Source organism: Ixodes scapularis, unplaced genomic scaffold (assembly GCF_016920785.2).
Source record: "Ixodes scapularis isolate PalLabHiFi unplaced genomic scaffold, ASM1692078v2 PGA_scaffold11__112_contigs__length_91849675, whole genome shotgun sequence".
NCBI lineage: Eukaryota > Metazoa > Arthropoda > Arachnida > Ixodida > Ixodidae > Ixodes > Ixodes scapularis.
This window is the reverse complement of record NW_024609837.1, coordinates 14,241,099-14,256,050: the sequence shown is the minus strand read 5'-3', so window position 1 is coordinate 14,256,050 and position 14,952 is coordinate 14,241,099. Positions and strand designations below refer to the sequence as shown.

At 49.0% G+C, this 14,952-nt stretch overlaps 1 protein-coding gene across 1 annotated transcript; it reads right to left on the bottom strand.

The window, feature by feature from the left end:
• Nucleotides 1–81: 81 nt before the first annotated feature.
• LOC8053652 lies at nucleotides 82–14,421 on the bottom strand. Its single transcript, XM_029993034.2, has 5 exons — nucleotides 14,103–14,421; nucleotides 10,834–10,977; nucleotides 7,617–8,032; nucleotides 593–1,067; nucleotides 82–221 (listed from the first exon to the last, which is right to left on the bottom strand). Exons 1-5 carry the CDS (start codon nucleotides 14,401–14,403, stop codon nucleotides 82–84), a joined length of 1,476 nt encoding a protein of 491 aa, XP_029848894.2. The 5' UTR covers nucleotides 14,404–14,421.
• Between the last annotated feature and the right edge of the window lie 531 nt (nucleotides 14,422–14,952).

The following is a 14,952-nucleotide window of genomic DNA, read 5'->3' as shown; positions in this document are numbered from 1 at the left end:
CCGTCAATAAAACAAAAACCCGCAGCCGCCGGCTGTTGTGACGTCGTCGGATTAATGACGTTGGGTCACGTGTGAGCCCTGTCAGAAGCCTCGGGAAATGCGGGAGCGCTTGAAGTGACTTCTGGCCACCCCGGGGACCCACAGGAACACAATGGCACCGGAGAAGACGCTGATCAGGTAGTACAGACCGTTGTAGGAGCCACGGCCGTCCTTGAAATAGCCTGCGGAAAGGGCGTTTTCGCACTCCAAGGACAACACTGGGATATGATGCTGACGCGTTCACGGGTGTACCACAGTGATGCCACCTATGCGATTGGTGGCTGATTACCAGAGTGACGCCCGAGTGCCTCGATCCTAAGCCAACGCTTCTTCATCTGATACACTTGATGGAGTTTGTTGAAGCGACATTAATAAAAACGTACGCATATTGTGTTATCGTGTACCTTTACGAGTTCTGCGAGAGCTGAGGTGGCAGCTTCCCCCGATCGTAACAGCATTTCCTAAACTGTCACGTGATTTCTCCATGCTCCGTACATATTATGAGCTGCTGGTAGTACTACTCGGGCGAAATAAAGGGAGCATGCGAGCTTACCGATGAGCGTGGGTCGAACCAGCGTTCCGATGGCCATGCTGAGCCTGTGGATACCGTACGTCATCGGCAGATGTCGTTTGCCGAGGTGGTCAGACAGCAGGCAGGGCAGCGAGACGATGGGCCCGCCATTGTTGAGCCCGAACACGAAGGCCACCAGCCCGAACTGGAGTAGCGAATCCACGTGGGCCAGGAGCGCGTAGCAGGCGGCCAGCGCGGCGAAGTTGACCACCAGCAGCGTCTCGCAGTCCACATAGCCGAGGTCCGCCAGGCAGCCGGTGCCCAGGCGGCTGATGAGGTCACCGGCCGCCATGACGGACACGAAGAGGGAGGCCTGTTGGTTCGTCACGCCGAGCACGCCTTGCACGTGGTCCACGATGGTGATGAGGTAGCTGCTGAACACGAAGCTGTACACGATGCCCGTGAGCGTGAGCAAATAGAAGACGGGTTTCCAGAGGAAGGATGCGGGTCCTTGTCTCTAGAGACGCGCGCAACGAAAAAAAAAAGACCGACATTATATTTTTTCTCACTTTAAGCCTCACCGCAGCCGACGATCCGGTCAATCAATCAGCGCTAAATATGCATCATCACGGCTTTTCGTGGGTTCACTGTTACCGGCTAAACCAATCATGCAAGGTAAAACGCAGGATCGATAGAAACCAATCACTGTGGGTCAAAAGGTTTCTAGCAAAGGCACAAAAGACGCGCTGTGGCACTTTTAGCACTGCCTGACTGGCTCGATCACAGACGCTCGATGGCTCCGTATATACTAGCAGACGATGAAACGACGAGCGTGGATATTAGGGATGCCGCGAACTTTTTTCGAATCGAAGTTTCGATGATCGAATCAAGCGGTTCGAAAGGTTCGAAAGATTTCGATTTTCGAATTGTTTATATCGTAAAATTCGACGGAGGTCGAATTTTCGAACTTGTTAAGCTAAGAAGTTCGACGCTTTTCGAACCGTCGAACTTATTACGCTAAAAAATTCGATCTTTTTCGAACTTTCGAACTTATTGCGCTGCGAGGTTCGATGCTTGTCTAACTTTCGAACTTGACTGACCAAAAAATTCGATGAATTTCGAACTTTCGAACTTATTTATCAAGAGAAATCGAAAAGTTTCGAACTTTCGAATTCTGAAAAGTCATAAGTTCGACGAACTTCGAACTTTTAGGGTAAAAGTTCGACGTTCGTCGAACTTCGAAAGACCGGCGGACGGTTTCATTTGATTTCAAGTAGTGGGGTACATTCGTAATTTTTTTTTTCTCGAACTTTTACACGCGGTGCTGCGTTCCTTACGAAAGACAATGTCGTTTATTTCAATGTTCTGGCATGCTTAGGTTTAAAGAAATAAATCCCCGAAGGGTCGAGGAAGGACGACGGGTTTTTGACGATTATCGTTCGTGCCAGATTTGAAGCACGCTGCAGCCGGAGCTATTTATGGTAGATATGTTATACTTTTTTAAGAATGATCTATGTATAGTTTAGGTAAGTGCCGTCTTAAGATGTGATTATTGTTATTCAACGGGAGTTTCGAAGAAATGTCCAAACATGTATCTGCATGCAATTATGACCTAAACTTGATATTTATTTTCGTCTAAGTTGTTTGAGGTATCGCATTTAAATTAACACCACAGACAGTACATATCATTGCCATCTGCAGAATACAAAAATGATCTATTTATTGTTTTTTCACGTTAAGGAATACATTAACTCATGAGAGAAGATTTCTAGTAGTGTTCAAGTTCAGCACGTCATCAAAAGAAAACTTTTTTTTTTTTTTTTTCGCTTCACGTTCCTGGGAGGTGTTTCTTTTAGCCTGTACACATTTTGGTAAAAGAAACTTGTTTCGAAGTTCTGAGCCTCTGAATAGGCAAGAATAGAACACTTCCGACGAATTCTTGATAGTTTTTTTTTTCTCCTGCTTTTTATTCCCGCATTTATTATTTTTTTTTTTTTGTTGTTACTATCGGCACAGGTGTTTAGGTCGAAAAGACAGCTTTGAACTTCCGAACCACTGAGCATGCGACGAGCAGTGCCTTCTGACAACGAGTTTCTAACAATGACCATCTACACAACCTTTTATGCAGTGAAGAGTGACGTTAGCTATACATATGCATAAATAATTTCAGATTAAAATAAGCTCGACCACGCCCTCTTTCCCCGTATTCTTTTCTTTAACAGTCCGAAATACCTGCAAGGGGAAGAAGAAAGCTTAAGCCCCCCCCCCCCCCCCCCCCCCCCCCCGCTACCCTCTTTCCCCCCGTTTTTCCTCTTCCGACGCCACTTGTATGGTAGAACGCTCCTCGACCTCGAGTTGTGTCGGCTTTTGTGCTTTTTGCGAGGCGCTTCCTCCGTTTCAGAAAATAAACCTCCAGGACAATTATAAACTTCACCGGATCGGATTACTACCAGCGTGCAAGGGGTGGCGAGCTAGTTTGCCAGGTCGCTTCACGGTTTTTCTGAGCCTCAACCTCCTGCTCGCCCCTGGCCGTTTCGAACTGGAAGAGTCTCGTAAAACAGTGTGTTCGTGCAATCACTACTGCGTGATGCAGGTTAAAACCCCCCGGGGCTCGCGGTCACAATTCTGCACTGGCAAATATTCTAGCACGTCCGGGACACTCGTCGTCTCATTTAATTGCCTGACCAACTTCGCAGAATCTAGACATCACACCCTAACTTTTCTAAACTTGATTTTGTGAAAACAAGTGAGTCGTGAAAACGTCATTTGAAACTGAAACTGTGGAAAAACTTGAAAATCGGACTTCGAACTTTGAAAACTTAAATTAGAAAGAAATTCAAAATCTTCGAAGTTTTTTTTTTTCTTTTTAATTTAGCGTTAAAAGAGTATCGAAACCTTCGAACTTTATGCAAAAGGAAATTCGAAATCTTCGAATTGTTCGAACTTCATGTCTATAAAAATTCGAAGCGTTCGAAGGTTTCGAATTTTTTTTACAAAGAATTTCGAAATCTTTGAATTTATCGAACCTGAAGTAAAAAAATATTCGAAATAATCGAATTCGAAATTTTAGAAACCGTGAAAGCTTCGAAATTTTCGAATTCGAAACTCCGCTGTGGACAAAAGTTGCGAATTTTTCGAAATCGAACCTCGGTCGGTACGAAAATATCGAAATTTTTCGAAATCGAACCTCAGTTCGCTTCGCAAATATCGAAACCTTTCGAAATCGAACCTAGGGTGGTTCGCGACATCCCTAGTGGATATGCCTTTCCAGCGGTTGTCACCCAGGCTGCCGTAATTTCCTCTACCGCTTCCCACCTTCAAATATAGGGACCAACCCGGTCTTTCCTCGACCTCCTCCTCCTGTACGGGTCGACGCCGGTCAGGTCACCCTGACCCACTAGCTTAGCAGTTTTCGATCACTTCTTTGGGGCTACGATTTATCTCCGATGTCAGTACCAATGGCAGAACAAAGTGCGCTGTAGTTTCGAAATGCTGCAGCGAGGTAGCAATTCGCTATTTCGGGCTGGGGAAGGCAGGATCCCCGGGCCTAATGTGTACCTCACGAAGATTTCAAACGCGCCTCGCATTGTGCTCTTCTTCTGAGGCAAAACAAAATCTCCTAAGTGTGGACAGCTAAGATCTCAAATGGCAGACAATCGTTTTGAGTCGTTCGATAACATGCAGATCCGCTCGCGGAACTTACTCTGAATGTGTCAGCCGTTCCGCGAAAGAAAAAGAAAGAAAATGCGAGTGCACTTGTAGACCTTTGCAAGCATGGCGTCCAGACTGGTTCCGAATCCGTGCAAGCACGTGCAGAAAATGGCGTGAAACAGCTTTGGTAAGCCTGCAATTGCACGTATACTTAGTCACACGAGGAGGAACATGGCGGTCGCCAGTTACCCTGTTTGCAATCGTCTAAAGGCTAATATTGCGTAACGTGTGTCACAGCGTGAGCAGCCTGGTGCTTTTGTAATTCGCTACTTGTGGCGCCGTTACTTGTTCTTTCTGCACATCCTCCCGAGTACGGATCTGAGGATTTTCACGCCATTTTCCATTTTCGCTTCCGCTATCGGTTCCACTGCCCTGCCTGACAGTGGCGTACCTACTTGTTTTCGAGAAGGGGGGGGGGGGGGGGGGGGCAAACCAGACCCCCCCCCCCCCAGGGCCGGGGGCGGTGCCCTAGGAATCACTGTGGCGCCGCCGGCTAGTGCTTGCCCTGCCCAGTGGCGGCTGTTTCAGGGGGGGGGGGGGGAACATACGCCTTACCCCCCCACTCTCAGAACTGGGGGGGGGGGGGGGGGCAAGCACTCCCCTTGCCCCCCCGGTTGGTACACCCATGGTGCCTGATCTGTCTATACGACGAGCCTCCTCAAGTTGCCGTAACTGAAAGTTGCGTTCTTTGACCAACTACGAACGCCTTAATGCCTAGCCATATACGGCGTGGAAGCTCGTGTTCTCGGATGGCCCTGCGGATGCGCCGGCACAACGGGGAGCCTAGGTCGCGCAAGCTACCGCCAGTTACAAAGGGTATAGGCATTAACATCCATCCATCCATCCATCCGGGCCCGTACGAAAATGTCAGATCGGAGCGGTTCCAGTTCGGATCCGCGCGGTTCTAAACGTGTGGACAGTTCCGATCCGCGCGATTCTGGGTGTAACCAGTCGGATCCAGTGAGACGCAACGCACTGGAATCGCACGGTGATGGGTGGATCCGATCCGCTCCCCTTCTTCTAGTAGGGTCTGCTCCCAGTCAGCGGGCGCGCACACGCGTGGCTGGAGGAGGGGAGGGAGAGGTTGGGGGGGGGGGGGGGGGGGGGGGGGGGAACTTTTACGGTCTCTCGCAGGTCACGTGTTAGGGACAGGCGGATCCGCTACGCAGGCGCCGCGAGCGGCCGTTCTCCGCGTGCGCGCCTGGCTTTGTCTGTTGCAGTCGGCGGCAACGCTTCGAGAGTTTAATTTCTTCTTTGCTCTCGTCGGACTGTCGATCGGCGCTCGCCCGGCGGCGACGTTCGCGCTGCGGGCGCACGGATACTGACGCGCCCATCATTGCCCTGGATGGATACCCACTGACCTCGGCTTTTAATCTTTATATTCGCGACTCCAGCGACCTATAGGGGGCGCCACCACCAAACAAACATGGCGGCTGGGTCCAGGTCGCGTCGGTTCGGCCGGGCCGCCTGAATGGGTGGTGCATTCAATTTAACAGATTTTCTTTTGTTTAATGCCCAATTTTATAGGTATTTCAACTGAGACGGTTAGGTGTAGCCGGTGCGCATAAACTTGCCGAGCATAGTTTTGTTTTGCCGGTGTGTTTTGTTCTTTTCATGTAAAACTTCCGTTTCGGAGACTTCGTTCAAAACCGAAACTATGGGCTCCGGAGAAACAGTAATAGACTCTAATTAGTTTTGATCATCGATACAAAGTGGCGATGGCTACAAAATTGTTCCACCGAGAGTAATTTTTAGCTAACTCGCATGCCTCGACCATGCGACTTATCTGTCCGCGAAATTACGAAAATTAAGCAAGCGCTTCTTGAGCCGAGGAGCATGTTAACCTGCTGGCGCTTCACTAAGCAGCTGATACTCATATTTAAATTCAGGTTTTAGTAGCAATCGAGAAGTCATTTTGACGAATATGCGGATTATGTATTATATTACGTACTATGTCCCACTAAAGCGATATTAGTATATTCTTCGGGTTGAAATATGAACTTAGTTGACTAACTATTAGGTGAACTGCTGAATAAAAGTATATTTGACAGACAGAGAGGTACTACTTAAACTTAGCCAAATGGTTCTAGCCGGTAGAACGGAGCCGAATGCGGACAAACTGAGGAGAGTCTTCATCGGAGATTCAGTCAGACATCTCTGCATTGAACTTGAGTTCGAATCCTGAACGGATAGAATGAGTATTTTTTGTGACCGGTCAACCTGAGCAATCTAGACGTATATTGCTGCTGGCTTCGACAGGGGTTATAATATAAATATGGGAGGCGCGATAGATCCTGATGCCGTGACAGCTTCTAACTTTGGGAGGCGCGTTCCCCACCCTTTCAAAGCAGATAATTTCCCTCATGAATCATATGCAGCGATCAGGTTTTCTGAATCAAGTCATTGCGAAATCAGCCCAACTCTTTCAGTGTGGTCTTTTTCGGAGAAAAGCAGCCAAGATGAATAGTTGGCGTTAGTGGCTAAAACTTGAAGCTAATTGAGCACTACCAAACTCAAGAAAAGCAGATATCGAACCTTCCCATTCGCCTGACTGCAACATCGGTGTTCCCTCCAGTGAAACACTTCGTCTGTCGACCTCAGTCCACTGTTCTACATCCTTATAAAGAAACCACTTATCAGTTACCAAGTAGTCGTCACTTTGAATGTGATTAGAGAGAGACAAGAAATCAAAACGTTTTTCCGTGATTCCTCCCCATCTAAAAAATTGAAAGCACGCGACCGTGTGTTGTGGAGTAAACGGGCTTTCAAGCACGTGATGGAAAGAAACAATCTAAAGAGGCTTCACCACACTAATGAACACTCAGGCAAACTTAAGAAATGTTCGGACCTTCGTCAAATTACATTGCTCGCCCCGCGCCGACATTACGTGTCCGAGAAAGCCACCAGAGACGCGGCGGGGCGCGGAGCGACCTGGACCGACTGGTTCCCGGTTTTCCCGCTTGGCGGCGTCCGTTTTGCTGGAGTCGCGAATAGTGTGAAGCTGCCGACCCATTGCACTTTGGCTCGGCATCTGGATGCGCTTGGCGCTGGTGTGCTCCGTGACGATACTTGGACAACTGGGATACCGCTTGCCCGCCGGAACTTCCCGATGCACTCAACGTTGGATACTGTGCTTGTGCGTGTTGTGCGTGTGTTCCGTGCACCGTGTTTGGTGAAGACGCCTGGACGACCGTGTGCGCCACCATAATTACCGCTGCGCTCACCACTGGACTCTACACAAGTATTTCGCTCGATGCCCTTAGCCGTTACAAGCGAGAGATCGTCGCGATTTCAGACCCAGTCCGCCTGGGTCTGAAATCGCGACGATCTCTCGCTACACAATCAGAAAACTAACCATATCCCTGGGTTTACTGATCTTCCACCTGGGCAGCTGGGCCACCGATGAGGCCATGACGCCGCTCTCGCAGAGTAAGAACTCCGTTGAACATAGCTCGCTGCGGTGCACGGAGCCGTCGATGGAGCCGTCCTCGGCGTCCTCGCCACGAGAGAATCGGCCTCGGCACTGCGGGTAGTCTGCGGACGAGCGGAGCACGATGCCGCCGGCCATGGCGTTGAGCATCAGGGCCCCGATGACGAGCATCGTCCCGCCCAGGCCGTAGCGGTCCAGGAACCCGGCCAGCAGCGGCGGGATCAGGAAGCTACCCACGGAGGCGCCGGCAAAGTTGAGGCCGTTCGCGGACGTTCTGTGCAGCCTGAAGTAGCGGCTGAGGGCCACCACGTTTACGGGCACCGTGATGCCCGACGAAGTTCCTGGAAGCCGACCGGTATCCGCAATAAGCTGCTGCAGGTATTTAGAAGAAGCTTCAAGTTTAAGAAAAAAATCGTAAGGGTGCAGGCGAGCTGGTGAATATTAACCATGTTCAATTAACCTGAGACTGGGGTAGAGAAGAAACATCAAAACGTAGAAGGGACAGAAAATAGAAAATAGACAGAAAATAGACTTCTGTACCCCAGTCTCAGGTTAATTCAACATGGTTCAAGTTCAAAGTGTCTCAAAATATGTATATAGGTTTTCATTTATTTTTTAGCTCAGCCCAACTAGATGCCAAACTTTTAAAACTAACCGTTATCTTATTCAAAGGTTATAACTGATTTTCTGAACATTTCAATGGGAAAATGGCGGCCGTCGTGGTACATGGAGCTCTATGGCGCCAGGTACCGAACACAGAAAAAATGGGTCCCATTCTTTAAAATTGCAATTCTCAGAAAATCAATTGTAACTTTCGATTGAAATAACAGTTAGTTCTGAAACTTTGACATCTCGTTCGGACGGCGAAGAATGAGCATTCGGCAAAATGTAGTCTATTCTCACGGTAAAAAAAAAAAATATATATATATATATTTTTTTTTATTGTGAAAATAGGCACGTTGTACTTGCTATGCCATATGAATCATAAATTACATTACAATATTGTGGTATTGGTGTGTTCTTTGTTTGTTTATGTTTATATATTTATACATATATATCCATTCCCTCGTGTAATACCCCTTGCGGGTCCTGAAGGAAAATAAATATTAATGATTACGAATCGACATATGGTTCGAATTTTCCTGCACAGCGAGTAATGGGACACGAGGCATGAAAGCCAGAAAGGAGATTTTCGCTGTGAAGTTTCAAAGATGAGAGGCGGCTAATATTTATTTATTTTCTTTGGAAAGCTGCGTTTATTGTGAGCACGCGTTCCAAACAATTCCGGTTGCCTCACGATCGAACGCGGCTCACGGATTGGACACGAGCAGTGCGCGAACGATTGCCTTCGTTGGATAAAAGCGATCCGTCGACGAACATTTGGGCTCGTGTTCATGACCGGTTAGTGCCCTGGCGTTGTCCGGGCACAAGGACCTCAAAACAATTATCTTGGCTTTTGATCAATGGTGCTAGAATCAGTTGCGTCACAATTGGGCGGGGCGGGGGGAGGGGGGGTGGTGGGTGCGGTTGACCCGCCACTGCTTAGAATGAAACGACTTGAAAATCTAACTCTTTTTATTCTCTCTGCGTGCAAGAAGTTGGAGTAAAACGAGCAGCGTTCACCCCTTCAACTGGCAGTCTAAACAAGCGGCCACCTGATCTACTGCTGTTTGTATGCCACCATGGGGACCGTGGCGCATCAAATCTAGATTAGACCAATGATACGCGCCCATGTCCACCATGCTACTTCATTTTCTACTTTGTCACAGTCGTCGAATCTAGATTAGAAGCCCTACGGTCACACTTAAGTACACGCAGCCAACATGGCTACGTGCTGCAAAGCAACATGCTGCAATTGAGCACGCGTTCGTTCAACAAGTCACTGCACCGATTGGACACGCGTCACCCCACCTGATTGTCCGGCATCATTGTAGTCAAGCCCAAGATAAGTGCTCACGTAGTGCTCGTGTTGGAACGGAGTGATTGTAGAATGGGGAGATTCTTCGGTAGATTTCGAGCCCTTTCGGAGCGCTCCATTTCGAAATTTCGAAAAGAAAATAGACCTTTTCCGCGATTCAGTCTGACCACTTTGATCACTATCATCACCTTACGCATGACATGTGTCGTACTATGCTTCATCTCACAAACATTTGCAGTGCAGACAAAGGCATGGACACAAGCGCGTGGCTTTGGAAAGTGCCTCCTACGAGTTCTCGTAGAAACAAAAGCATTCTGATGAGCTATATAGGCTCACGCGCCTGTGCCTTTGTCAGACGTTTGTACGATGGAGTATAATGGCGGCCTTCTAGTCACTGATGATGGAAGAAGTGGAGGATGCTCCGGAGCGCAATGCGAGGCCTATACATACGAGACGTTAGTATACGATGCGACGCAGTATTGAGTACAGGAGCTATATAAGCGTTCATATTTAACTCGGCTCCGGTCAATCTGTTGGCGGCACATAATCTGCTATACAGCCCTTCGATGTAGAAAATTGTGTCACGGCTTCAATGGGGATCGCTGCTTCGTGCTTACCGGATGTATATTTGTCACCATCGAGACTGAGACATCCAGCAAGAATTGTAAGGTAGAAACACGCATTCTCGACTGCTATTGTCTAGCGAAAGTAATGGTAGCCGGCGAAATACTGCAGACTGCGGGTCGATTACCGCCATTAGTACGGTGAAAGGTAAGCTGCTATTTGAGCCTCTAGATGGCAGTGAATTTTGAAAAGAGTCTACTGTCGAGACCGGTTATAACGAAGTCGGTTATAACGAAGTCGATTTTAACGAAATAGCGGCTACAGCGACGCGATTACGATTTCCCAATCCGTTTTTGCACTTCGGTATAACCGAAGTCGGTTATAACGAAATATCGGATATAGCGAAGTGATTTCCGATTCCCTTTGACTTCGTTATAACTTGTAACCAGTCTCGACAGTAATGCACGCAAGAAAGAAAGTTTTTGCGTGGTTTAATTGTGTGATAGTGAAAAGCCGCGGCGTTTGGATGTCGATGTGCTTTTTTGTCATGTGAATGCGAATGAATATGACCAGTTTCGAATCTGGTGATCTGACGGTTAAGTGAGGGGGTTCCAAAATGTCAACCTCTGCTTCATTTCACGATCTCGGGGAACGTCTCACCGAAGCCGAGGCCGATGAAGACGAGATAAATGGTGAAATGGTTCCAGAGAAAGCAGGCGACGGCGCTCATAGTTGCCAGCAGCGTGCCCGCCATCGTCAACGTCCTGGTGTCGAAGAAATGGATCAAGATGCCGGTTGTGAACCCTGGGGAAGGGGAAAGCAATGCGCGCGCAGTTTCACTTATTTTCTGCCAACAAAATTTGCGATGGATTTGATCTTTCGCAATTGCATCGGCTTGGACAAAACCGTCACAAGAGAAAGCATGCGCATCTTTCGGCATGAAGGCGCTGGCACCTTACAGTTTTTAATGTCCCTAACTATTCTCATTGTTCCACTGTGCTAACCCCGCTTCTCAAAGGGGTCTGTTTCTCGCGGCCCAATGATGTATTGTTGTGCCCCGAATTGCACGTCAACATCGGGGAAGACTTCCGGTGTGTCTTTCCATCAGCTGCCCAGCGATGAACCTCTAAGGTCCACGTGAGAAAAAGAAGATATAAAAAAATGAACCTTGTTGTCAACAAGTACCAATCTACGGTGTGTGCGTAAGGTCCTCCACTCTTTTGGTGAAACATTTAGCAGACTATTGCTTTAATGGCAATCAGATGAATAAACGAGAGAATGCTCATACCCTGCGATTTTTGTGCGGTGGCATTACCTCGGGGAGAGTCAGCCCTCAGGTCCTCGACCAACTGTGTAACTATGCTTTTTGTAGTGATTATCAGAGTTCGTCGTTCACCACCAGTCACCGAGCATGTATCAGCACCTTAGGCGCATGTCGCATGTCGCATTTCCAGCACAACGTAAGGAATAGGGCATAGCAGGCTCCGCGAGAGTTTCCAAACGATTTACGCGTTCGCTTCTTATTTGACGGCTTCTCCAGTGTGCTTTGACCAGAGTCTATACTGGTGGATAGTTTTCTATGGCACTTCCAAAGAGGGGAAGAGAGCACGCGTGCACAGCTTTGATTAGCCATAGCCTCCTCTAAACTCACAAAGCCTGGCAGTTCGACGACGGAGCCATAGAGTGCCCGGTCGCAGATTTGGAGCCCGAGAATCCGGTATCACAGAGCATCAAAAAGCCATTTCTCGGGGAACCTGGATGTCAGCGCACAGCTTTTGCTGCGGCGAGGACCCGAAACACACTTGTTCGCTCGGGAGAAGTGTGTTTCGGCGTCTCGCCGCAGCGGGGCGCCAGTCACGTGGCTCTCATGTCATCCGTTGTCTGCCGCTCCACCTTTTCCATTTCGGCATCGGGTTCTCGTGGCGATCTGCCAGGCTTTGTCAGTATATAGGCGGCTACGGATGAGCGCTCAAGCGCGCACTCCCGTCCCTTTGGTTGCAGCCGCGCTGTGGCGCAGTTCCCGTTCACCCCGTGGCGCTTAGAGCCTACTATGTGCCAGTGCCGCTTCGGAAACATAGGTGTTATCATGCCTCTCTAAACAGGCCGGAAGACAGCGAGCGCGTATCCAGTCCAGCGGTTGCAGAACGGACGTGTTCAAACATTATTTTCCTTTTTACGACGAGCGAATGGAGCAATGAGATTGTGTCCGTGACTTCTACAGTACTGTTTTGTTAATCATGTTAAATATCGATGTACGAAATTTTGCCATTTCATGTTTACCTTTTTCTTCTTTATATTAGCATTATGACTGAAACTTCTGCATGCTCGTGCAGCCAAATTACCCCGTATTTGTAACTTTAGGAAAACGGTGTAAGCATCTCTTCTCAGAATATTGCCATCTTTAGGCGATGTGAGATAAAATAAATAATTAAAAAAAAAAAAAAAAGCAGTTCTGTGATGTACCGTTGCTCCTGCAGAAATCACCGGGACTTTGAGCCCCTGTTCGGGGAGCCTTAAAGTTCATAGGTGGTTTTTGACGCCCATTTCAATGAACGAGACCGTGGCACAAAGTTGACGCTCCAGACGCAAAAAAGGGGTGTTAGAAACTACCTTAATTTCTCCAGAAAAAAAAAATAGTCAATACCTATCAAATCCGGCTGACAGAAGTTGATTATGTAGGCAATGTTACGACAGACTCGCCCTAAAGCTCTGGAGAGTGTATCCGAGGCTTTATTTAATTGTTTCAAACGGCCTTCCAGCGCCACCTTCAGTTTCTCCTGTAGTCGTTCCCAAAAGATGGTCAAACAAGCTTGTCGCTTTGCGGAGCGTCACCAGTTTTATCTCGCTGCTTTATGAAAAAGTGCGTGTTCCGAGCGCAAAAAGAATATATTTTAATGCGAAAGCAGTAACTGTCCTATGGAGCGAACCGGCTTTATCAGCTTTTGAAGCCGCGCCAAACGGCACGTAAACTCCCCTGTCCCAGTGGAGAGAAGCCTGTGGTCTATAGCAACGATTTGATGGATAGGCTCCCATTGGCTGGCGCGCGTCATAGTTTCAAGGAACGAGGCTCCCATTGGCTGACACACGTCATAGTTTCAAGGAACGCCACCCCATGGAGCTGCGGGCCCCGCGCCGGTAAAAGGAACATGGTGGCGCGCGCTCGGCCGGATCTGCTCCTCTCGACCCCGATGAACATGGCGGCGCCTCAAGCATCTACATCGTCGGCGGCCGCAACCTCGGCAGTAGCGAAACCTGCCCGTCCACGCAAGTACACCGCAGACGACCTAAGGGAGCGGAATGACGCAGCACAACGAGCGAGGAGGCAGGCAGCAAAATCCTACATCGTTGTCAAGTCTCCGAATACACGGCGGGCGGAACGAGCAGCGGCGCAACGCGCTAGGGGACAGAACAAAGCATTTCAAAAGCGTGAGGCGCAAACGGATCGCGATTCAACGCGTTTCAGGCGGCAAGAGGATGAGGCCCGTCGACAACGCGAGGTGGAAGCAATACGTCGCAGGCGGCATGCTTTCGCATTTCCAAATCATAAAAAAACGCTCAAGTGTCCTGTTTTTTTTTTTTTTTTTTTTTTCTTTTTCCCGACGTCTAAATTTTATAAAAACTATACTTCACGCAGCCGGGTAACTACGCGCGAGAATTAACTTTTCTTTGAGCGGTATAACAACTGGCAAGTTCATAAATTTTTGTATCGTTCAGTTACAAAATCGCAGCGTGTTAAGAGTTGTGAGAAGGACAAGCACCTGGGTTTTAGAAGGGGTCTTTCCGGTCATGACTTGGATGTGGAGTCATCGCACCGTGATTGTCACTACTTTTAACTGTTCATGCCGCGAAAAAATAAAAAGATTATGGTGGTGGGAAAGATACGGCGGCTGACGTGAGTCGTGGATGCAAGACGCCGGAGCCGGGCGTACCCTGGACCGAGCTGACGATGTTGTAGAGCTCGAAGGGCCAGGCGGCCTCCTCGCGGGTGACGTTAAAGTCTGCCACGACGCCAACCAGCAGGACGCCCGAGCTCCGGAACACGACGGCCGCCCACACCTGGACCCAGCCGCAGGTCAGGGCCACCAGCCAGGCGTAGCGACTGTCCACCAGCCGGCCACCGCTTTCCGCCTGCATCGCGGAATCCGCCTGCGTCCCTTCACAAGCGGACCTTTTCTGAAGCCCGAAAGCCGTTCCGAGCCCCAAGGCTACGCAAAAGTTCACTAAGAACATCCTGATATATATATAGGAGTAGTTCTAATCTGCTGCGTTGAACGTGGTTGTCAATCTTGCCAGGTATCATTGGCACAGTCCGAAAAATGAAATTTGCCAGGGGTTCTCGCAAGCTGTAAGCAGTGGCGTACCAACTTGGCTTTGAGTGAAAGAGCAAACCAGACTCCCCCCCCCCAGGGCTGGGGACGGTGCCCTTGGTATCCCTGTGGCGCCGCCGGCTAGTGTTTGCCCTGCCCAGTGGCGGCCGTAGGTTATCAACTCGTGCGTCGTCATTCGCCGAAGAAGCTTTTTTACACCTTGGGGATACGGTGAGAACTCCCTTTGAGAACACGTAGAAAGTTTTAGGGGTCCATATCACCTGAGCGAATGATGTTTTAGCGAACAGCGGTCATGCGAGCGAATTGACATTTCAGCGAATAACTGGGGCGTAGGTTACCCTACTCCGCCGCCTGCGGCAGCCGACCATTGGCTAAAGTGTCTTTCGATGAACACTCGGCGTTCGCTAAAACGTCGCTCGACCAGCTGGGTGCCACCCATCAAGGCTTCCAT

Coding starts and splice junctions, on each gene's coding strand:
- LOC8053652 (XM_029993034.2), bottom strand. CDS start 14,403: ATGTTCTTAGTGAACTTTTGCGTAGCCTTGGGGCTCGGAACGGCTTTC. Junction 10,978..14,102: donor CATCGTCAGCTCGGTCCAGG/GTACGCCCGGCT, acceptor CCCCTTCCCCAG/GGTTCACAACCGGCATCTTG. Junction 222..592: donor GGTTCGACCCACGCTCATCG/GTAAGCTCGCAT, acceptor CCCTTTCCGCAG/GCTATTTCAAGGACGGCCGT.